Below are 22,431 nucleotides of genomic sequence, written 5' to 3'. Positions count from 1 at the left end.
TGCTAATATTAATACAACCACTCCTTTAGGAGAATATTGATATCACACACCTTTTGAGAGATGCTATGGACCAGCCTCAGTCGAGTCAACATGGCCAAACAAGGCCAATTTTCGCTGTCGTCGTGAAGCTGCCATGCCTTGCGGTTAAATATCCAGGAGGGAATGGATATGTTCGTTTGACAGACATACGATGGCTCAGGGCCCTATATCTAATATATTGCAGATTCGTCGTTTCCAGATCAAGTTCTCCTTAGAGCGTGACTTTTACAGTGCGCTTTCCATACTCAGTGATATCAAGTGCCCTTTCTCAGAGTCAAGTCCTGGCTCTATATCAGTGACTCGCAGATTGACCTCATCACAATCGCCCATGCCACCTGCACCTTATCCAGCGGGATCCTTTTCTAAACTATCTAGACTAAATGGTATCCCTGCTCTGAGAATTCCACCTTCCCCACTATATTCAGGGGAAGTCAGTCTGCCGGTGATGACAACAAACCCAACTCCCGGTAACCCGCTGCAAATCTGGTTTAAGAACATTGACTGTATATTCACCTAACCTGGCTTATAGGCACCCTGAACCCATCCTCGTATACTGCTTTTACATGTCAATCAGCACCCAATGTCAGTCAAAGGCACAATTCAATCAGTGCTACCGCCTCTATGAGACAGTCATTACTTCACACACCGAGCGACGGTACCTCAACTGGAGCCGCGTCAATACCCTCAACAGCTACAATATGCCACGATTTTCAGGCTCTGAATCAGCTTTTACCTCCGAAAAGAGACCTGCCATTTACCAAACAGCCGGCAAAGAAACCGTGTTCAACATTGCTGCCACGACCTTCTACCATCTCACAGACAGGAGACGCATATAAGACAATACCTAATACAGGTACCACATAAGTCCTATCTGTTGTACAAGTGCTTAGTGTTATTCTCCCCAGCTAATTCTAACTCTCCGTTAGCCACACAATCAACCCTTAGCACACCGGTACTACCTCTAAAACATATAGCCACAGAAAAGATGCAGAATTCAAGAGTTATCACACTCAAATACCGCCCATCTTCACAGTCACAGCTGAGCCAAGAAAAACTTACCCATAGTCAAGTTTCCTACAGACATAATCTCACACAACCAATCATAACACCACACATACTACCAGAAACTACTCACCAGTCTCCACTTGTAATCCAGCAGGATACACCTCTTCTGAATCAACGCCCAACTATTAAGAGCAGTCGCCAGGAGCCCCAACATAAGCCCCCCACAGAAGCAGATCTCTCAGTATATATGGCGTCGCCGACTGCTGACAGGACACGGAAGCTGGACAACTGGATCTGCAGGAACATCGAGGATGATGGTTTTTTGCAGCTTTGTGAGGACGTGGAAGGAATATGGAGAAGGTTTGCATTGGGCAAGTAATTTTTCCTTTGCTTCCTGTACAATCTTCGTCCCCTTTCAACTTCCCTGGTGGCTGAGCTTCACCGGACTTGTGTGAGTTCAACGTCTGTATAGCATAGTCGCAAGAACCTTTATTTATTACATATGCAAACCTTGCTGGCGTTATCCTACATCCGTACCTTTTTTTTTTTTTTTTTTTTTGCAAAGTTTAATCAAACGATTCATTACTCAAAGTTAATCCAACTATAGCATGTTAGAAAGAAATAGATATCACCGGCAACTTGTTATAAATACATACAAAATCACCACTAAGCCCGCTAGATACCATTAGCCGTAAGAGATAGAAGAGGTTATTTTTTTTCCGAGAAAAATAGGGGAGAAGGGAAAGCAAACTACAAGGCAGCTAAGTTACAACTGAGATAGATTTTCATGAGACAGGATATTCCCATCAGCCAAGAAATCCTCCAACCAGCGTCAGCAAACGCGTCTCAGCGAGACCGACGGTAGATCAAACCCGAAAAGACGTTGAGATATCCCTCCTTGGTGAGGAGAGTAAAGTCAACCACAACGCGACCTTGCGGTTGCGAGACAGAAGTGAGATTCGGCGAGGTGGCATTCAGGTTGCTTTCAGTCGAAAGCCCAGGGGGCGGAGATCCCGCATTGGCAGCCACAGTGCCTTCAGCACCTACAGCAAGATCTGCTAGGTGTTGAAGCGACCGTTGTTCATTCGGGCCCATAACTGGGGGGGCTGCAGAGCCGCTCTTGCCTAAGCCGGGATCCTGGAGCTGGCTCTCCTGGGACTTGGTTCGTCTCCATTCTAAGAAAATACGGATCTTAGAATCCCAGCCAGGAGTGGCAAAGATATCACTAAATTCGGTCGCTTCAGCGCTCTGCTTCGCGCGGTAGTCAAGAATTTCCTCGACCTTCTTCAACGCATCCCAGCACTCGTTCGCATGCTCTGGAATGACGGTAGCTTCCAGTAAAGTCATAGAGGCTAAAGCTAAGCTGTGAAGATCGAATGGCGTTGTAGGCCGGGACTGTGTGTTCGACTTGTGCATCTCATTGATGAGTTCTACAGCACTATGAATTATTTCGTAGGGACTGTAGACATATATGTGGCGTTTGATCAGCAAACGAATAGTCCACTCAAGTTGGTTTTGTAGACTCTCAAGGAAGCCTTGAGATGTTGCATTTTCCAGTGTCTCATTCGATCTGTGGAAATCCTCGACTTGGGTTAGACGCTCAAGAGACGCTAGCATGTTTGCCCCAACCATACGGCCTAAGCCGGTGTTTGTTTGGCAAACATTGTTCTCGATAGCGCCTAGTGTGACCATTTCCACAAGGAATGTAGAGTACGCTATGCATTTTAAGTTAGCCAAGATGATAATTCGAACGTAGACATAATTATCTCACTCACATCCAATGCCAGTGGTAATTGGGCCAACAACTCTTTCATCCTCACGACCACCAATTTCATACGTTCCAAGAATACTTGGGTCAGCTACGCTGATGGCATGCCAGCGAGACAGGATTGCCAAGGCTACCCAATTGCGACGTACAATATTTGCCTCTGAATCAACGTCTGGGTCTGAAGAACGCTTGCTTTTCAGCTGACCAAGACCCTTGGCCAGGTCGGAGCCGAGTTTGCTGGCCGACTGGATTAGGGAATGCTTAGGCACGCCGTCCTTGAGAACGAAGTTGTCTGGTCCCCGGCAATCACAATCGAGGATCATTAGTAACATGGTCTGGAGCCAAATCAAATTAACTCCTGTCGGGCGGGCCAAAGCTGGTTGCCGGGTATAATACAATAGAAGGTCTTGTGCATTATCAAATGAGGTGACCCTTTCGAAGGTGCTTATAACGCGATCCATGTTGGTGCGCGTCACAGTGTACAAACTGTAAAGGAAAATCTCCTGCACCTCACGGCTGCACTGGTGTAAAATCTCGAGTAGGCGTTCCTTGGAGTGCGACAAGATAGGGAAGAGGGGGTGGATCTTTTGATAATAACTGTATGTAGTTAGTGTATGTATTGTTTGGGGAGCTTTGGATTGCCAAGTCTATGGTGAACTTACGCGTTGAGGGATCCCTCATCCACATCCAGGGGAGTCATGTCTTCTTCCATGGCTTGCTTAGGCACTTCTGGTATCTCTAGTCCATGCGGCAGCTCAGTCTCATTACCCGTCGTCCAGAATAAGTTGCCGGGCTTTGGTGCTGTACCGCTCACAGCGGAAGGGTTGTATGGATCGGTTGAGGTTTCTCCTGTGTCTTGTATAGTTAGTAGGGTAAGACTAAACACCATGGTTGACGGAAACGAACCGAAAGCATTCTGAGAGCGAGAATTGAACTGCGGCTGTGTGAAAGAGGAGCTTGGAAGTCCTTCGAATACAGAATAGGTCCGCTTGCGCCCAATGGAGCCTGCGTCCATTGGTGGCGAGAAGTCCTGATAAGCTCTTGGAGACGACACTTCGTTCATAGGTTGATAAGGCATGTCGGGATGAACCATCGCAGGCTGCATTTGACTCTCAAGGGTGTGAAGGCGCTCTGCAAGTTCCTTGATGTAACTATCGTATATCGTCAGTCGAACGCGACGGCATCATCAGTAGGGCAACGAGGGCGAATCTTACCCTTTGCTGGGACCACGCTTCATGGGCACACGACTGAACTGACAGACAACCCCAAGTCGGCGACAGTTGGAGCACGTTTCCACGCCGGATTCAGAGCTTGCATCACAGCGAACCTAGGAAAGCACGCGGTTAGGTCATCGAAAACAATGTCGCGTCTGGAGGCGAACAGGAGATGGAAAGTACCTTCTTGCGTCTGCATTCGTCGCAGGCGCGAGAAATCTTCGATCTTTTTCTTCTCGCGCTCTGGTCTCCGTAACTTAAGTCGTGATTTGGGTCGACACCGACTTGCTGGCTGGGGGTGAACTGTAGCATATGTTGCTGTTGATGCTGGTCCGGAGACGAGGGACGACCCATATCACCGCCACCAGGGTTCGAGGATCCCAGCACCATCGATTGGCCATGGTGAACGCCATTGCTGGAACCGTCTGCGAGGCCGGGGCCGGAAGTTTCGCGGGATAGCTCAGCGGATAAGAGCTCGTCGGCTGTCAACTGGCGGTTCGCGTAGTACTGCATCGCGCCCTGACCCATCTGCGCCGCGTTGGGGGACGGATAAGAAGCGGTCGGAGGCATATCAGAATGCTCGCGGGAATTCATTGTGTCGAGAAACGATAATACCGCTCGGGAAAGGTATGGGTGGGCGTTGGAGCGACGCTCCGGGAGATGTAAGAGGGAGAGTGTTGAAGGACGGAAGACGCGAGGACAGCAGGCAAGGTTTTACAGGCTAAAACTGCCTGGGCGGGGGGGAGTTTTGAAGGGGTTAGTGCCGATTGCCCTCGGCGCAATTCGCAAGACTCAGCAAACATGATCGCGCGATTGAATTACAGAAAATGAAGATCGCTGAATCTGATGAAGGCTCGGGGACGAGAATATAGTTTCATACTTGGATGATCGCGCCGATGCGGAGGACCGGCTTTTTGTTTCTGCGTCCAGCGACGGATTAATACTATTTCCCACCGGCCCAGAACTCGACCAAACCGCATCTCAAACGGAAGATTATCGGAGGTCAAGGGCTTCTATGGGGCGAAATTATCATTTTGGTAGTTTCGGGCGAGATTTCTTGAGCTCAGGGAATCATAACCGCCTCCCTCGATTTTAACCTCATCCGTCTTGTATAGGAAGCATTTAAGGCGTCGCTTTCGACCCAACGTTGCAGATGATGTCGATCGAGCACAATCACCACCATGTCCTTGTGTCATTATTACATTCTAGAGTTTCTTGAAGACTATGCTTCTGTTCCTATATGTGCTCGTAACATTAAATAGCGTCATATATGGGGAAGGCTAACAGTATCGTCCCTACTGTCCTCGGTAAGCAACCGCATCTCCAACTCTCTCTGACGATGCAACAGGCATACTAATGCAGCTTTAGTATGCCTTGCAATATGGCCTTATATAGTCTGTGGAATACTTTGGCTTGTTGATATCTCTTACCAGGAGCTTGAATCGCTGGCTTAGGACAGCCTCACAGAGTTCAGCACAGACCAGACGACAGTATATTGAGAAACTGCCACAGACCTTTGGTGTTATCAGTCTACCAACCTGATTAACCCATAAAGCTACTACACATATACTTCTATTCCATTCTTGAGTGCAGTATTGATGAAGCTGAGCACATTATGCCAACACACAGTACATTGCTTAAGGATATCAAGTTAACCTCATACTAATTCCCTTAATATTTCTTCGTTCTCCTCCTCTATAACACTGTCCTAGACAGCAGCAGAAGGCGATTTGGGCTAAATCCTGAAACAAACTGTTTTTGCAGTTCGTCAACGTCTTGATCCTATTTCGGGTCAACTTTGCTTGTCAATACATGAGATATACGTTACACCAATATACTATCATATTTAGGTTTCTAGGAATGAAGTATCATTCCTTTGACTCAGTTGTTGACTGTTGTTATCTTGGATGTATTACTTTGAAACCGCCGAGTGGCAACCCAGCTGGTCCCAGGAAGCTGGTGCACTCCACATGGCACAAAGGGGTCCTGAGTTTTGACTACCAGCCGTACGCAAAACCTGTCAGTCGGGCAATGTTCGATATCAACGGTGGATCCATCGTTTACGCACAAAGGATCACTATACACAGCTTGATTTCTAGGGGCCCCGTTTGCAGAAGGAGCCAACTAAGACCCGCTCAACCCGCTCAACCCGCTGCCCATCGTCCTCAACACAGTATCTTTCAAACCTAGACTGCCAGTGGAATAAGCCCACTCGCTTGAGCAGTATCGTTTCCTCCCTTATCAGGCCTAAATACAACTGTAAAAATCTGTTTTCCAATAGACTCGGATTGCGCATTGAACTATGTTGAACTAGGCCAAGGAAAGTAAGTGTAACTACAAGTCTCCTCCACAATGCGGATACGGTCCGTTGACTGGGGCAGACCGGCGCGCAGTAGATTGAAACAGATCCACCGGGCTGTGAGGCCTTCTTAATTGACCATGTCAGAGACTGATTGTGGCTATTTTTATGAGCTCGAGAGTGAAACCTGAGACACGCACTATTATGAATACTATTGACAGGATTTGACCTTAGTATAGAGTACATCTTATCTCGAATTCTTCTGTCTGCCCTTGCCGTGGGCGGCTAAAGTTGCACCATAAGACGATCCCTAGGTTGAAGCGGCGGATCAACAAGTGGGACTATCTATAGACTGTCTGGGGATTGGCCTTGGGGCCCAGCGATGATCCACAAGTGACCGAGTGAGGTATAGTTCGAGGCACCATACACGAAGTGTACCTGAGGTACTAATAAGTTGGGTTTTCTGTCCTGGAAGTCAAATTTTGTCTTGTTGAAAAAAGTGTTGAAGCTCTAGAGCAGTTCTTCGGGTAGTTTTATGTTTCTCAGATTCTCTTATTACTACGTCTTTTATGGTAGATATAATTGTTGCGTGTTCTAGCCTCTAGGCCGTATAGGCCATGGCATTTATTACTATAGAAGGCACTGGTAATCATCCTTCTGTCCGGCGGCTAATATACACCACATAGATGACTCTAACTAACAGATAGAGCCCTCGACTTTCCAAGTCTAAGACGATTGTTATCCATTGCTGGTTCCCAACTGGCTGAGGGGAGAAGACGGAAGGTCCGAAGGGACCCCGTTTTCTCTCCGAAAGAAGTTATCATTGGTGGAGCAGCCATGCGCCAACGCCGCGCAGATCAGGCCCCCTCCACTGCACATGACCGGCCGGCAAGACCGCTGCAAAGGTCCTAAACTAGCAGCTGTGACGCCATTTCACAGTCCCAACAACCCGTGATGTCGCGAAGGGAGATCTGAGAACCAACCACGGCAACCACGAGCGAATGACCGGTGATGTAAATATTTTCCTAGCCCTGACTGTTTCGATCTCTGATAGGCAAGGCACGGCTATCTTTGCTTTTGGCTTGACGTACTTCGATGTGCTGGGATGGCGCTGACTCGATCGTTTAACGATGACTGAGCCTTGGAACGCTCGATCTGATACACTACAATACAATACGATACAGTTCGTAACTGTCAGCGCCGGAGAACTAACTTCACCTCCCGAGTCCCGACATTTGTCGAACGGAAACATATAGTCAGTGACACGACTTGCAGTCGGAGAACGATGGCGTTCATGCCAATCCATCTTTATCTTTGCCCATTCGTGCCGTGGTAAGACTGGGCAACCCTGCCGCGAAAGAGCGCCGGGCACTGAGGCAAAAGTTCAACTCAAATCTGTTCACCGCATTGACAACCATGGTCCACTGTTGGTGCCTGTCTAACCACACTGGTCAAGTCTTCCAATGACTGGCTTGACTGGAAGGTTTTAAGTCTGCATGGAAGATCCAAATAGACCTTCTAGAAGAGTTGACTGTAGCAGAGTGGCAAAGACACTTGGGATCCCATGGTCATTGTTGTAGTTCTACAGGGCACTATTATAGACAGTCGGTCAGTGAGATCTGAGACTATCTTCTGTAGTCGACAGGGCGAAAAGTAGATATCCGGGCACACTTGGCGCTATCAGTACTCTGTAGGTATTACCAGTACCTTTCTGAAAATCAAATTCAATAAGCACGAAAACTCGGTCTAGAAAATCCACAGTGGTTAAGTATTCGCCGGCCCGGTTCTGCCCCAGAAATTTCGTAACAGGATCCATCAACCAGTGGACAGAGTTTGGTCCAGTCCCCTCAACTTTCCGTACCAAGCCTCTCCGTTCTCCAGTCGTTCAGTGTTCTTGTACCCTAAAACCTACCTATCCACCTCTACGTCCCCGAGGTTGAACGACGGCCACTGACTAACCCATGGTAAGTAACTACGTACCCTAACAATTCAGGCGTAAATCGCGGCTGGAGTCCCAAGTAATTGAAGAGTTTTGGATGGAAAGAACCGTTTTGTGGTAGCGGTTGTCAAAGACCCCTTGCATTGAATCCAAAATACAGTAGATGCAAGCCTGTCTCTGAGCTTGGTTTATTTTCGTTTTCTTACAATTTATTTTATTTTTATTTTTTGTACTTTTTACTGACTGTCAGAGACTAAGGCTCCAGATATGACCATACATATACCTGCATGCATAGATTTTATGTAAGTAGGTCTGTACCTCCTCGTACAACTTTCTAGAGAATAGTCATAATATAATCTACAAATTACTCTAGAATTCTTATTGCGGTAGTTGCTTTGGGCCGGACAATAATTTGTGCGTAATGCCAATCTGTGTGACGCTATCACTGGCTGTGTTGTCATCGCCATCTTTTGGAGTATGCCTACCTGGAAGGCAGCCACTACCGAAGAACCGGGACACCTCCGCAGATGCAGCTGTACCAAAGTTTACAATGAAAATTCTGACCCTCACAGGGCTGACTTCAAGGATTACACCTCAATCAAAGGGGAGCAGCAAAAGGAAAAGAACCGAAAAGGACAAATGGACTTCTAAGTGTTGGTGTGTTTACGTGTATGTATGTGCGGGTAGCTTCAGCACGAGGGACAAAGCACCTGTAAAGGTACAATACGGTAATAACCATGGATATTTCATGTACTGTGGAGCAGACCACGAAGCATTCCATACTCGGGGTGCATGACAAGTCCTCACCAGAAAAGTTATGTCAATGCATGAAACATCCTGATCCTTGAATTGAATTAGAAGGCCAGAATTGATCAAGTAAAGAAACTGTGACAAATCGAAGTAGGATTCCTCAACTCGAATTGAAAGACCATGATATTAAGCATCGCTTTCCCCTCTCATCTATCTTTATTCAAATTAAATTGTTTCATTCCGGTCTGTTCTCGTTTCCAGGTCTGACTGACTCCGGCGAGACACAGCCACCATCGACGCAACTCCCTTGCGGCCACCGAATTGTTCCACATTTGACCTGGGCCATTTCCGCCTTAACCCTGTCCATTTCACTTTTACCCCCCCAAGTTAAGTTGGAGTAAAACGGGTCCGAGTCAGCTAACATAACCTAACCTAACCTACTTCTTCGCCCGCTTCCCTCCCGCCTTTTCCTTCTCCTTCTCTTTTTTTCTCCTTTTTCCTTTCTCCTTCTCACAGGGTTTGGCACACAACTCTGCCTTCAGATCGATCGCCTTTCCCCTTTATCTTGGCCGCCACAGCCGGTATTTGGTGTCCTGTCTCACGGCCGGCGCCAAACGGTGCGTAGGCTTTGGCCCCCCATTTAGTTGTTCTCTTTTTCTCTCTTTCTATAATCCGTTGGGTTCTCTCTTAGTCCCGATCCGACTGCCCCCCCCCTCCATCCCCGGTTCCTGGTTCCTGGGTGTGCGCTATTCGCCAGGTACCCTAATTGTCTTGCACCCTCACCTTAGTACTTGCGACTCCACCTTGATAGGTGAAACGGCGTTTTCTGTGACTTCGTTCGGTGCATTGGGATATTCGTTAAGAGATACCCTTGCTTTGTTGGAGTTTTTCTTGGTCTCGGTCGGTCCGATCACCTTGACGGACCGCACACTATACCTCGAATCCTCGCGTTGACGGCACTTTCGATTCCCCCCGACAGGTCTTCCTGTTCGGTTATTGAATATTTTTGAAAACAAAAAGAAAAAAACGATTAGGATAGCCAGAGAGCCCTGTGCTGTCTACCCTTCGGTTTCCAATTTAAATTTACTTCCTATATACTCGTCGCGAGTCATCGCATGACTACTACCCAGTAACCGCGATAATGCTCATTGATGGCGAGAAGTGGGCTTGTGAAGCTTGCGTCCGGGGTCACCGTGTCAGCAGCTGTCACCACAGTGGTAAGTTGATGGACCCCTCCTTTGTTGGGAGTCAGGAGGATGATTGACTCTGGAGATCACAGACCGCCCCTTGACCCACATCAACAAAAAAGGCCGTCCAGTCTCTCAATGCGCTCACTGTCGCGGCCTACGCAAGTCACGGACAACCCACACAAAGTGCGAGTGTGGTGACAAGAAAAAGAACAGCCACAAGCATGATTTAGATCCCCACCACGCCAATGACAAGCGGGATCACAAGCGTGAGCATGTTGGAGTTGGTACACTGGTTCATTGTTTCTGATCTGCATTACAGAGGACTCTCGTCCAAGATGTGGCTGCACTCATGGACAGCGCTGTACCTGTGCGCTGAAGAAGGAACCCCACCTAAATACTGTGCCGGAAACTGGTCTTCCTCCGCCCCAGCATACTATTCTGTCGGAACCACCCAAGAAGCCCCAGTTGACCTCAACGAAGTCAGAAAGCACGCTTACGATATTCCGAGATGGTCACCACAAACCGGCTCATAAACACAATGACATGGCTCACAAGTGTGGTCTGCCTTACACGATACCCCGGTCTCATACGATCCACTCGACCTCCGATGTGTCTCGTCGGTCCGTCGATCAGATGCCCTTGACTCAAGCGGCCTTGATGAACGAACCATTTGCGACCCAACCATTTCCGGAACAGCAGCCCACCCGCGGTCCTCAGCGTCGTGTCAAGTCCGAGCATGGGTCTCCCGAGAGTGCCCCCGTCGTGTCAACGGAAGATGTACCGACGACAGTCCCCCCACTCGACCTCTCGTCTTTCTTCCCTCAGCCTCAGCCTATGAATAAACCCACTGAGGCCGAGCCGGTGTCCCTTTCTATGGGGAAGACGCCCCTAAATCCACTCATGACCAGTGTGCCTCCTCTTGATGTCTCGCCCTTCTCTACTTTCCCAACCACGACCACATCGCCTGTGAACACTATGGCGTTCCAAGATCCTTACAAAGAGCAGTTTTTCACATCGCCGGACAACGATATGCCTTTGGGTCCTACTGGATTCAATGCACCCCCTGTCGATTGGTCAAGCTTCCCTCTGTATTCCTCAGATGTTCCTGCCGCGACCAGCACACAAGCTCCCTCTTACGCTAGCTTCGACTACAACTCCATGAGCCACGGCCTACCAGCTCCATCGTCGTCTGGTGATATTTCTGAAGTGGAGGATTTCGCACCATTTTCCGGCTTTGGGAATGCAGGAAATGACCTTCAGGATCTCGCCAGTGGGAGCGAAGGCTCAGATCTCGATCATTTCCGCATAAGTTCTGCGTCATCGTTTATTGGCCTTCCTCAGGCGCAACTCTTATCGTCAAATCAGCTGGACTCAATCAACATTGACGACTTCCTCAAGTCCGCCAATGAGTCGACAGCAGCACTAGAGCATCAACTCCAAGCCAATATGGGGATGGAACCCAAGCCACTCCCGTCGCAGGACGCCTACGCCATGTCGGACGCCCAGACCTTCAAACCAATAAGCACCCCTACGACGAGCCTTCCGATCACCACGTCTGCTGCAGATCCCATGTGGCCCGCGGCGCTCTTTGACCCCGCCGCCGCGTCGGTCGATGACAACAATTTCTACCCGCCGTCATGGGTGCAGTAGTGCACTCGCGGGCAAGCGCAGGTTTTCTGGCTTTGTGGTCTGTTCGCGGCACGTTACCACCACCTCCACACCGTCTGAGTGACGACACCCACGTCTTCATGACCATGATGAGAGATGATGATAAATGCCTGATATTATTGTTCAATTAGCCAGTCCCAGTGAAACTATACTATAGCATTCAATCGATAAAGACTAGTGTTCATTCACGTTGATCTGTTTATAGCTCAACCCGTGCCTTGTATGTTTTCCTGGCTCTGTTTGGTGGTTTTTTTTTTTTTTTTTTTTTGGGTCCAAAAGTTCCCAGCCTACTATTGCCTAATACTTTCGCGATGCCTGGTACATGTATACACACTCTTGGCTTTCATCTATAGACTTCCTGATTACTAGCTGCTCATATACACGTTGATCCAGATCATTAACCAGACGTCAACGAAATAGTAGCTAGTCAAATGTAGCGACTTCGTAGCCCCGTGTAGCCCCCTGGCGAATTGAATCCAACGTGAGAGGGCGTCCCTCGTCAACCGCCGGGACCGCAGGGCTCAGCTTTGTGTTACCTTTTTAGACTTCCGAACCGGGCTAGACTTGATAGATCATGTGCATGACCCCAACCGAGCACACCTGCAGTGTAGCGGTGTACATAGGTGCCTATTTGAGTGATGTAATCCCGGTTTCCAGGGGGTATCCGGCGGTGAGCTGAAACCCAGTCATAACCTCCAACATGTGACCAGTATCTAGGGTTACTGGGGACTCAAAGAAGTATCGCCGGCTACTATTTCTAGATCCCCTTATTCCATGAATTGCCATAGCCCAGCTATGGACAAATTCCAGGCCTTAATCCGGAGGACACGTTACATCAACCAAATCGAATGGTTCAGTACGGTATAGATACATACGGCATCTGTCCGTACATACATAGATACATAGATACATTCAATACATACCAGTAAGTATAGCATGTACGGAGTATGTATGTATTGTACCCCCGGCTACTAGTAGTAGTCCTAGGTATGCTATCTCTGCTCTATACACGTACCCTTACCCCAACAAAACCAACCCTTCGGAATCACACACACACACACACACACACACACATATATATTTTCTCTGTCTCTCTCTCTTCCTGCTAACCGGAGACTTTTCCAAGCCGAAAAAACTCAAGCTACAGAAAAACGATGCATACCACGCAAACCACCTACTAAAACAAGCAGGGGCTGAAAACTGCAGATTCAATTCTGATTCACGGAGAGTAAGGAAGGGTAAAAGTAGAATGCAAGTTGAAACAGGTTACATAGACATACCCCAGGAAGGTAGGTACCGGTACCCACAATGAGGGATTTATTCCATTGCGTCCATACCGGATATTTTAAGTAGGAAGGGAAGGAGGGTTATGCAAGGGGACGAAGGACAAGCTTTTTGGGAAAAGGCTTGTTGGGTCTTGGCTCTGGATGAGAGGGTTTGTTCTGTCGAGTAACCCTAAAGGGTAACCATAACAACCGATCGGTGTGTATGTATGTATGTATGTATGGGTCTACTTGGGGTACTGTGTATGATTGGTAGGGTTGGGTGGTTATGTGATGAGATTTATAGGGTGGTGATTTATGTGGGTACATGCATAGTATATTATCTTTTCTACTAAGTAATTTGTGGGAATTCGTGGTCATTTAGGATGATGTTTTATCTTGGATTAGGGATATAGTTGTAATGTTTCTCGATGTTTGGTCACTTTTGTATCGAGTGAAGATCTCTTCGCTCACCCCCTCTTTTTCCTTTTTCATTTTCTGATTACCGATGGTTGTGCTTTGGGTTATACTCCTGAAGTTTTGGCTAAGCAGCATAGTTCGTCACTTCTTTTCTTGTATACTCAAGGGACTGGAAATATGCACTGCGCACTACGTTCGGCGATGGTTACTTTATCCCACGCTTTTGTTGCACAATAAGAGATAGCGGTACAGGATAGGATAGGCTGGAATTTTCTCAGGCGGAGATTAATATTGCTAAGTGGTTCTTGGGGTAATGTGCAGTCGTACATGGAAGAGTACATGAACTGAGACATTGCTTTCACATGACAGACCTCTTGCAAACGAAGCTGCAGAACAACAAGTGCTACAAAATAATCCTCCCGCAGCTTGTACTCAGGAAAACTTAGTGCCATAGCTCGTCTGCTACCGACACAAGTTTTACCTCCGAGTGTCGCATTATGGTGACACCAACCTAGGTATACGAGGCCTCTGAACTCGGTGAAATAACTGATCCGGGCGCACACCAGATAGTCAAGTATCCCATACTAATGCTTCTGTCCATGACAGTCATCAGTTCAGCGTGACGTACATCTAGCCCACTGAGGGTAAGCAAACGACAGCCGGCAGCAAATCGTGGGGAGATCTTGACGATCGCTTGCTCCGGCCTCAGTATTAGCGGCCGATTGCTCATTCCGCTAAATCTATCGCATTACTGGAAAACTTTCACAACAACGGACCTCAGTAGGAATACCTCCTAGAGCGTCGTCAGGTATTCTCATGGGTCCTGGATTAACCCCTGAAGGAAACGTGATCATCGAGTCTGGTTTAGGAAACACGCATTTACCACTCGCCACCAAGACTCCAACCTTATTGACTTGAGGTTGAACTTACTCTCCTGGCTGGGTAGCTGATAGATGTACAGTAGTCCTTCAACATGGCTGTTGAAGCTCGAACCAAACATCCTCTCGAATATAGAAGTGTGAAAAAAGAGTGGTCATTATGTCATATAATGATGAGCAAATTGTGATCCTAAAAGGTATGGGTAATCTAAGACTACCGTAAGGGGTAAAGAGATTCTACCCGTATCTAAACCCTTCAATGACAATAGCTCTCATGAGTACCACCGCATCCTCGACAGACGTACCTCCGATACCCAGGTTGACGATGAGCCTGCAACCAGATTTCACTGTGTGCATGCAGTCTGCCACTTCTGGGGAACGACTTTCAGGTCTTGAGACCACCATATAGGTCCTTGCACCTCCTGCCCGGACGAGCTTATGGTTTCACCAAGCGACCAGGGTAGCTCGTTTCCACCTAAAATTAGCCCAAGTTGCGAATAAATCCAGCACCGCCAACTGGCTCACATGTCCTATAACAAATATCAGCTTGACCACATCCTATCCGTGCATCTATCAGAACACATGAGTTCGTTCGGCGTATCCTCGGCGGCATCCTGCATCATTTCTTCAGCCAAGACATGTCCCAATATAATGGAAGCAGCAGCATTAGCTGACACGGTGGGTCGCCTAGGCAATATATTGATGGATTAATATAATCTTTAACCTCGGTCTCACAATGAACACCCAGAAACAAGCTGGCGCCTTTCTCTCCGTTCATTGTCAGGATTCTGTAGTACTCTCGTGAATCAAGTACCCCATCATATACACACCCTGTGTGTCACTATCTTCAACTCCTTGCGCCCTGAGTACAAGACACAAAAAGAGGGTATCTGACGGGATATGCCGTGGTGCGTTCTCGGGGCGACTGGATATATGGAGCTCACATCTGCTCCCCGTCACGCCATACCTTTCTCTAAAGTAGGCTGATGAAGTCCATGTGGCTACCACAAGACGATTTATATACTTCGGAGTAATGGATCGGAGCAGGCCTTGACGACTTTGGACAGTTTCTACCCTATGAGGTGAGTGATATAATCCCCACGAACTGCTTTTGCCCCACAGCATAAGTGGGTCGCACTCTCGTCATCGCTTACATTTCGGAAAAGCAATCTCCGCGGGACAAAAGTGAGCCCATTCGTAACAAAGAAGAAAGAAAATAATGGTAAACATAGGTGCACTGTACCATACATGGACTATACAAGCAGAATTGCCGGAATATTCAAGGAAAGGGACGTTAGTTCGGTGAACCATGTCAATGGTCATGTACAAGTGTACGAAGAGAATATTTGTCATCTTCCTCGCATCATTCGAGAATGTGTCATCTGTGAATGGGGTTAATCCCAGCTGCCGGGAAAAAACTAGCCATTTTCTGTCCTGGAAGGGGCCACTGTGCCGGTTTTTTTTATTTTTATTTTTTTATTTTTTTTTGTTCATCCTCATTGCCCACTCATTTCTTTCTTCTTTCCACAAGATGCTACGACAGTACTCTTGACAGGTATTCGCCTATATTATGTTATGGCCAATGATTTTCTGCTTAAACTTTACATATAAGTAGGGAAAGGGGCAACCTAAGCTACCTCGTCGCTATGTACTACTGATATTAATACGAACGAGTTTGCAACATATGAAAAACACGGGCCATAAGTAGACTTTTAAGCCCAGGCTACCTACTCCGTAGAGATTTCTCCTGCATGACCCCTAAATACCACCCTCTACTTGCTTATGACATTGTTAATAATGTCAAGATCCTCCTAAAGTCTATCTCGATATTGCTCTTACTTAATCTGTTCTAGTCAAGTGGATCTCAGTACTACGGACTACGCCTACCAAACAATGTGAAGTGGGCTAAACGGTGCCTGATCGTAATCAGATGGAAGATTCTCGAGGGGAACCGGCATTTTGAACATTGGTTGACATGTACGTAGACGTATATGGTAGTTGGTACTCCACTGATGAGACGCTCCTAGAAAAGCACAGAGCCATAAACAGAATCTGATAACGTCCAGGTTCTCTGGTCAAGATTATGGAGTCGGCAATGCGGCAGTAAAAAGAGCCGGTTTGATTTGTTTGACTTTTCTCAAGACCCACTTGCCAAGAAGGCCCAAAGAGGCTTAGGGCCATATCTACAGTATGGCAGCATCTTGGTGGCATGATCCTATGCGTCTCTTTTCTGCTCATCCCTGACCCTGAAGCGGATACAATGCGCACCATCTTCGGGATTCGACTCTGCTGTCATGCAAATAAGCTGGCAAACAATCGTGATCAACATGGGGCACTGGTGTCTAGATTCGTGTCTAGAATCTCTCCGTGTGAGACCACAGTAGTATGACTATGGTGCCACTAAACCGGAGGGTTATGACTCGAGTCGTGGACACATTGAGGTCAGGACTCAGCTGGGCCTCCTCCGATCGACACGTTTATGGAGCTTATCCACCCGCACGGTTTGAACCTGCCAAGCGTTATCTGACAGTTCATAGGGAGAGCAGCACAGACATAACCGAGATAGTAATATGCACAAAAGGGCAACAACGAATCACAACGCAATCAACCAGCATCATGGCGGGATATCCGAGTGGCTGACTTAGGTAATTTAGGCTACGGTACCGAGGAATGATACTCCGAGATACATTATACTAATCGCGCCAACCCCTAGGCGATGGGAGAGTCATTAGTGGGTCCACTGTCTGGAGCCTGCCTCGGTGTGCGTATCCTATCATCTCAACTTTTCAGGGATCGGGCGTAGCTGAACTCTGGAGTCTGGCCCAGCTCCGTGGGATTCCAAGGTGGGGGCCGCCATTTCTCTGCCTTAATTTATTTTAATCTATCGCTCCAACAAACGGCAGGTCATTGGCGCTGTGCCACCTCGGATCGTGTTCGGTATCGCACGAGTGGTGCTGACTATGCAGGTACATCCGCTTGGAACCTAATGGCCCCTACGTATGAGATCCTAGATCGGAGAAAATCCCTCTGCGGGGCCTCCCTACGCGTGCTCGCTTGCACTTTAGGCTGGCGTACTCGTTGGGCCAAAATTGTGGACCGCATTGTCAAGGATCGGGAGAACCTCTGTGTGCGCTGACTTGAAAAATCCTGCGAGCCCGTATGAAGTTTGTTTCATAAGGAGCATGGATGTCGAAGGAGCTGTCAGTTAAATGGTCCATCAGCCAAAGTCAGGTTAGCCCCTAGTCAGCTTCACTTGGCCCACTCCGCAGGGAACGGAAAGACCCGGTTACAGGCCTAAAATCCTTTAAAAGATCACATGGGTCTATGAAACATTAGCTCTGTCTCCAGCAGAAAGACCATACAAGAAACATATATGTCCCCCGTTACTGTCCCTACCGACACCCCTTAGGATTGTGTATAAACTGTTCTCGACGCACGCATACTATACATATCACGCATAAACCCCTTAGTGCACAACGGCTTCTAACCAGTCTAATTAATTAATACATCTCACATTGATCTAAACATGGATCCAGTTGCCCCTGTTCAGGAAGATATTAGGAGGGTCGGGCGGAAGGAGTTATACACGGACTTTGGAAAGCGCATGGAGTATATAAAGACATTCTTGGATTTCACAGACGGTATGTTTTACCCTGCTGCTGCTTTCTACCTTACCAGCAGATACAGACTGTTGATCATTGCCCGCAGACGACGTCATAATATTCAACAAAGGCTCGAAATATCTCAAAACAGTCATTCCGGAGCTCACCCATCGTCTCTATGAGAAAATGCTTGAATTTGACATCACAGCTCGTGCTCTCCGCACTCGAAGTACTGCGTCCGAAGCACAAATCGAGGACTTGTTCACAATCGACAGCCCTCAAGTGCAACGGAGAAAGATTTTCTGGAAATGGTATCTGACCAGGCTATGTTCAGATCCCGGCCAGCCTTCGTACTGGGAGTATCTACGAAAAGTTGGGTGAGTTGCTTTGGAACGGCCTTTTCTGTCAATAACATACTAAACTGGTCCGAATACAGGGAAATGCACACAGGAAAGGTCCTGATGCACCCATTAACAATCGAGTACATCCATATGAATGCTTGCCTCGGTTATGTGAAACAACTACTCTTCGAAACCATCTCATTGCACCCAGAAATGTCTGTCAAGTTCAAGTTCGCTCTCATTAGATCTATGAGCAAGGTCTTCTGCATCCAAAACGACCTAATATCCAAGTGCTACATAAACGAAGGCCAGGAGTTTGCAGAAGAAGCGTCAAACACGACCAATACAGACAATGCGTCAGCCAAAAGCAACACGGACAGTGCCTCAATCGCCACAGGCATCACGGACAATGCATCAACTAGAGGTAACACGGAGAATGCATCAACTAGAGGTAACACGGATAATGCATCCATTACCACAGGCATCACGGACAATGCGTCAGCTGTCACAGGCACCACAGACACCGCCTCAACCACAACCGCAGACACTGCCTCAATCACTAACAGCGAGGTATCCTCAATGTACCGGGAGAAACAAAGCCACCCCCATTGCCTAATCCCCGGTTTCAACACTTCCAGACCCAACTCAGCAGGGGATACACAGAGCTCAATACCGAGGGACAGAAGTGGAAGCGTTGATCTGGACCGAGTGAGCTCGACAGCTGAAACGGCAGTGTCCTCTGACTGCCCATCCACATCCAGCAGCCACCATATCACTCCCAGCGTTGTTTCAAATCCATCAGCATTCGCGTCGCCATTTGCGGTCGGGCATATACACAACTTCGAAACGAAAATATGGTCCTCTGGAATGAAACAGAAGGGATCCGGGTACAAGTAAAGTTACCAAGTGGACGTCTTTGATTCCATCCCGATGATCCGTCGGGATACCGAATGATACGAGCGCGGATCTGCGAACCCAAATTTTGAGACCCAAGAGCAGTTACCCGATGATGATTTCAACGATTGACTTGAAAGTGCATCGATAGACTGGGTTTGGAGTTTGTCTTTGGCCATAATCTTATCACCCATGTTGATTGTCGCATATTTCCCTGTTAGCCCTGTTTATTAGCTATATACCTCTGTTCGTGTTCTCTTTTGATCAAAAAAGGTCCTCTTGCCCCCTTCTGTTACTTATTGTTTTAGCGAGAAAAAAAGCTAGGTTCCATTGTTTTACTTGAACTCTGTTTATATATTTTATATACCCCATGCCCAGCTCGTACTGCCATCGCAATCTACTCCGATTCGCACAAATTTCATCCATTATTCTATACTTTAGGAGAGCAAACACAATGCCTACAGTTACGTGGACAAAGGAACATCTAAAGATATCTGAGTGGATTCAATTTTGTTCTTTCAGTGTGAGTAGCGCCATGGATATGGCGGAGGTATAATGCTCTATATTCTCAACAGGTATCACGTGAATCATATGTGTACATGTTAGCTCTATTCATTTATTTATACTTGGCCATAAACTCGGAGTGGAACTTGACGATCCGTTCAACCCAGTCAGTACCAGGGGCCAAGAAAGTTGTGCGGAAGTGCAGGGTGTTCTCCTTCTGGCCGAAGCCGGAGCCAGGGACAACACAAACACCGGTAGCGTCGAGAAGACGCAGGCAGTAGAACTCGTCGGCGGCACGATTCTCAGCCTTAGCAGCCTCAATAGCCTTGGGTGGGAGGGTGATGGTGGGGAAGAGATACATGGCACCCTAGATACCAGCCACGTTAGTTATGTTCATAGGATAGAGTCCTGTGGGTAACATACCTGAGGTTCCTGACACTCAACGCCTTCCATCTGTTGGAAGGCCTTGTACAAAGCAAGGGCGCGCTTGTGCAGTCCCTCGCGGATTCCATTGTACTCCTTCTGGTACAGCTCATGGCTGCCTTCGCCCTCCTTGGGTGGGTTCACCATAAGCTCAAGCAAACACTGTCCAATGACTGGTGGGCAAAGTCCGATGCTCACAAGCTTGTAGATCTGGGCCTGAACCTCAGGGTCGAATCCAACCAACTCAAAGTAGCCACCACGCTGACCACACTCGCCCACCATGCCCTTAGACACACTGTGCAGAGAGACCAACTCCACATAGTCATACTTGCCTGGGGCCTCCTGTTGCAGCTGACGAAGCCTCTTCTTGAACGAGATGAACTCGCCCTCGAAGACGTTCGTCTGGTAGACCTCGTCCGCAATAACGACAAGCTTCTCCTCCGCAGCAAGGTCAAGAACATTCTTGATATCATCGGCGCTCAAAGAGGCACCAGTAGGGTTACCAGGGTTGATGACCACAATCGAACGAACGTCAGTGCCGGCAGACCGGGCCTGTGCCAACGAGTTACGGATGGCAGTCACATCGGTACCCCAAGCCTTCTGCTCTTCGAGGAGGTAGGGTACACATTGCGCGTTCAGGAGAGCAAGGGTGGCAGTGTAAAGAGGGTATTGCGGAATAGGGACGAGGACACCGGCCTGGGGGCCGTTGCAGATGACATTGAGAATGGTGCTGACGCCAGACGAGGCACCAGCGCAGCAGAACAAATCCTGAGGATTGGCCGGGAATCCATCACGCTCCTCAATGAATTTGGCGACGCTTTGGCGGATCACGGGCGCTCCCTGGCTGTGACTGTAAGCACCAACACTCTGGACACCTGCGAGGAGCTTCTTGGCCCGGTCAACGACATCTTGTTCATAACCAAAGGATGTACGAAGTGCTTCCGTGTTGTTCAACAGCTGAGGGTTCTCGAGGAGACTGAGTACTTGGCGGAAGAAGGTGATGGGTTTCTGGTCGAGCTGTTGGGGGTTGCCGATGTTGGCAAAGATGACACTGTCGAAAGGTAACGATTTATCTCCATTGGCCAGTTTCACACGGTACTCCTCGGCCTTAACGGCAAGCTCACCACGAACGGCATACTTGGCCTCCTTAACGTGGGGGTTGATGTTATCAGGGTTCAGGCAACGGCCCGGGGTGGACAAGGTGCGTGTAGTAGAGTAGGACACTGTAGTCTGAGTCGCCATCGCGGAGTCTGAGGGTTTTTCGAGAGGGGTCAGTTGTCTTGCTTAATAGAGTCGAGCGCTCGCCCGGATGGAGCATCCATTGGACATTTATATGGTGACCCCCAGGAGGGGAAGGAATGACTATGCATGTCACGGGGTGAGGGGATATCTTTGCTTTAGAGCGAGTGACAGTTCAAAAATACAGACAGGAAAGTAACTAAACCGATGTGGCATCCAATGAACAGGTGTAGAAGGGATCGGCCCCATGGGACCAAGCGAAAGATTTCCGAAAGACATACCTGAAGAAGGCCTGATAGCCCCGGCGGGGAACCTTGTGCTGCTGTAAGACGCCCGCGGGATAGGCCACGGGCCATTCGGCCGGGAAAGTGAGCATCGCAGCGGAGATGCCCGCACGAGTCTTAACTGCCAGGTCATGATGGATGCTCTTGAGACAATTTGTCCTGACGTTCACAATCAATTGCGCGAATTTTGCCTCTCCACCGTGGGGACTCACGGGTCACTCAAGGCGCAATTAGTCAAAAATACCACTTAAGGTCTTGTCCAGCGTCGTAGAGGCCAGAGAGGGTCCAACGGCTCACACAGTGCAGGGGGAAAAAAGAATTCCCAGGGAAATTTGGTTATCGCGCGAGAAATTCTGTAGGCGGTGAGCGCCGATCAGCCGCTGACTCATCCATCCAATACGAGCTCAATACAACGGTACAGGGCATGGTGGGGGTGAATGAGGGCCATGATGGGGAGAACCTAGTGGAGAGAAACATTGGCATTGTCAATCGCAACTGTATGGCTCGATATGGTTTGTCAGTTCAAACAAAGTGGGAGAGAAATTACGCAGTACACTCTATAGGAACCAAACTATCGGCATGGATTCGCTGCCCCGTACCTGAAATGCTACCCCACGGGTACTCCGTACTCCGTTTGGCCCTACCGGTGGTTCCCGTAACCGGGGAAGAACGGGATCTGGCCAGATTTTGAATCTCTCATCCCTTTAGTTTT

General features: G+C 48.2%; 5 protein-coding genes across 5 annotated transcripts; 2 read left to right on the top strand and 3 right to left on the bottom strand.

The window, feature by feature from the left end:
* Positions 1-1,596: 1,596 nt before the first annotated feature.
* Positions 1,597-4,833, bottom strand: BDV27DRAFT_120861 (putative C6 finger domain protein). Its single transcript, XM_032065228.1, has 6 exons — positions 4,210-4,833; positions 4,027-4,139; positions 3,719-3,963; positions 3,475-3,661; positions 2,820-3,409; positions 1,597-2,759 (listed from the first exon to the last, which is right to left on the bottom strand). The coding sequence occupies exons 1-6, from the start codon at positions 4,618-4,620 to the stop codon at positions 1,891-1,893; spliced, it is 2,415 nt and encodes an 804-aa protein (XP_031932473.1). The 5' UTR covers positions 4,621-4,833; the 3' UTR covers positions 1,597-1,890.
* A 4,964-nt stretch (positions 4,834-9,797) lies between these two features.
* On the top strand, positions 9,798-11,974 carry BDV27DRAFT_9247 (copper fist DNA-binding domain-containing protein). The gene is made up of 3 exons (XM_032077962.1): positions 9,798-10,231; positions 10,294-10,470; positions 10,524-11,974. Exons 1-3 carry the CDS (start codon positions 10,156-10,158, stop codon positions 11,852-11,854), a joined length of 1,584 nt encoding a protein of 527 aa, XP_031932472.1. The 5' UTR covers positions 9,798-10,155; the 3' UTR covers positions 11,855-11,974.
* Positions 11,975-14,570: 2,596 nt separating this feature from the next.
* On the bottom strand, positions 14,571-15,801 carry BDV27DRAFT_120856 (uncharacterized protein; the record flags this gene model as incomplete). Its single annotated transcript, XM_032065227.1, has 2 exons — positions 15,583-15,801; positions 14,571-15,502 (listed from the first exon to the last, which is right to left on the bottom strand). A coding segment is annotated over exon 1 (203 nt), but the record flags the coding sequence as incomplete, so codon positions are not given.
* A 1,714-nt stretch (positions 15,802-17,515) lies between these two features.
* On the top strand, positions 17,516-19,720 carry BDV27DRAFT_9215 (protoglobin family protein). Its single transcript, XM_032077955.1, has 3 exons — positions 17,516-18,073; positions 18,141-18,411; positions 18,471-19,720. Exons 1-3 carry the CDS (start codon positions 17,959-17,961, stop codon positions 19,270-19,272), a joined length of 1,188 nt encoding a protein of 395 aa, XP_031932470.1. The 5' UTR covers positions 17,516-17,958; the 3' UTR covers positions 19,273-19,720.
* Positions 19,721-19,752: 32 nt separating this feature from the next.
* Positions 19,753-22,073, bottom strand: BDV27DRAFT_120851 (putative alanine aminotransferase). Its single transcript, XM_032065226.1, has 4 exons — positions 21,932-22,073; positions 21,717-21,878; positions 20,197-21,446; positions 19,753-20,140 (listed from the first exon to the last, which is right to left on the bottom strand). The coding sequence occupies exons 2-4, from the start codon at positions 21,850-21,852 to the stop codon at positions 19,886-19,888; spliced, it is 1,641 nt and encodes a 546-aa protein (XP_031932469.1). The 5' UTR covers positions 21,853-21,878; positions 21,932-22,073; the 3' UTR covers positions 19,753-19,885.
* Between the last annotated feature and the right edge of the window lie 358 nt (positions 22,074-22,431).

Source organism: Aspergillus caelatus, assembly GCF_009193585.1.
Source record: "Aspergillus caelatus strain CBS 763.97 unplaced genomic scaffold BDV27scaffold_12, whole genome shotgun sequence".
NCBI lineage: Eukaryota > Fungi > Ascomycota > Eurotiomycetes > Eurotiales > Aspergillaceae > Aspergillus > Aspergillus caelatus.
Note: the sequence above shows the minus strand (reverse complement) of the source record. Positions and strands in the feature narration are given on the sequence as shown.

Bases quoted from the DNA above. Each gene is read 5' to 3' on its own strand.
- BDV27DRAFT_120861 (XM_032065228.1), bottom strand. From the start codon at position 4,620: ATGAATTCCCGCGAGCATTCTGATATGCCTCCGACCGCTTCTTATCCG. The intron at 4,140-4,209 runs GTACTTTCCATC...GTGCTTTCCTAG, and splicing joins ACGAATGCAGACGCAAGAAG to GTTCGCTGTGATGCAAGCTC. The intron at 3,410-3,474 runs GTAAGTTCACCA...AACTACATACAG, and splicing joins GATGAGGGATCCCTCAACGC to TTATTATCAAAAGATCCACC.
- BDV27DRAFT_9247 (XM_032077962.1), top strand. From the start codon at position 10,156: ATGCTCATTGATGGCGAGAAGTGGGCTTGTGAAGCTTGCGTCCGGGGT. The intron at 10,232-10,293 runs GTAAGTTGATGG...TGGAGATCACAG, and splicing joins CAGCAGCTGTCACCACAGTG to ACCGCCCCTTGACCCACATC. The intron at 10,471-10,523 runs GTGAGCATGTTG...TCTGCATTACAG, and splicing joins TGACAAGCGGGATCACAAGC to AGGACTCTCGTCCAAGATGT.
- BDV27DRAFT_9215 (XM_032077955.1), top strand. From the start codon at position 17,959: ATGGATCCAGTTGCCCCTGTTCAGGAAGATATTAGGAGGGTCGGGCGG. The intron at 18,074-18,140 runs GTATGTTTTACC...CATTGCCCGCAG, and splicing joins ATTCTTGGATTTCACAGACG to ACGACGTCATAATATTCAAC. The intron at 18,412-18,470 runs GTGAGTTGCTTT...GTCCGAATACAG, and splicing joins GAGTATCTACGAAAAGTTGG to GGAAATGCACACAGGAAAGG.
- BDV27DRAFT_120851 (XM_032065226.1), bottom strand. From the start codon at position 21,852: ATGACCTGGCAGTTAAGACTCGTGCGGGCATCTCCGCTGCGATGCTCA. The intron at 21,447-21,716 runs GTATGTCTTTCG...AAAAACCCTCAG, and splicing joins GGCTATCAGGCCTTCTTCAG to ACTCCGCGATGGCGACTCAG. The intron at 20,141-20,196 runs GTATGTTACCCA...GCTGGTATCTAG, and splicing joins TTGAGTGTCAGGAACCTCAG to GGTGCCATGTATCTCTTCCC.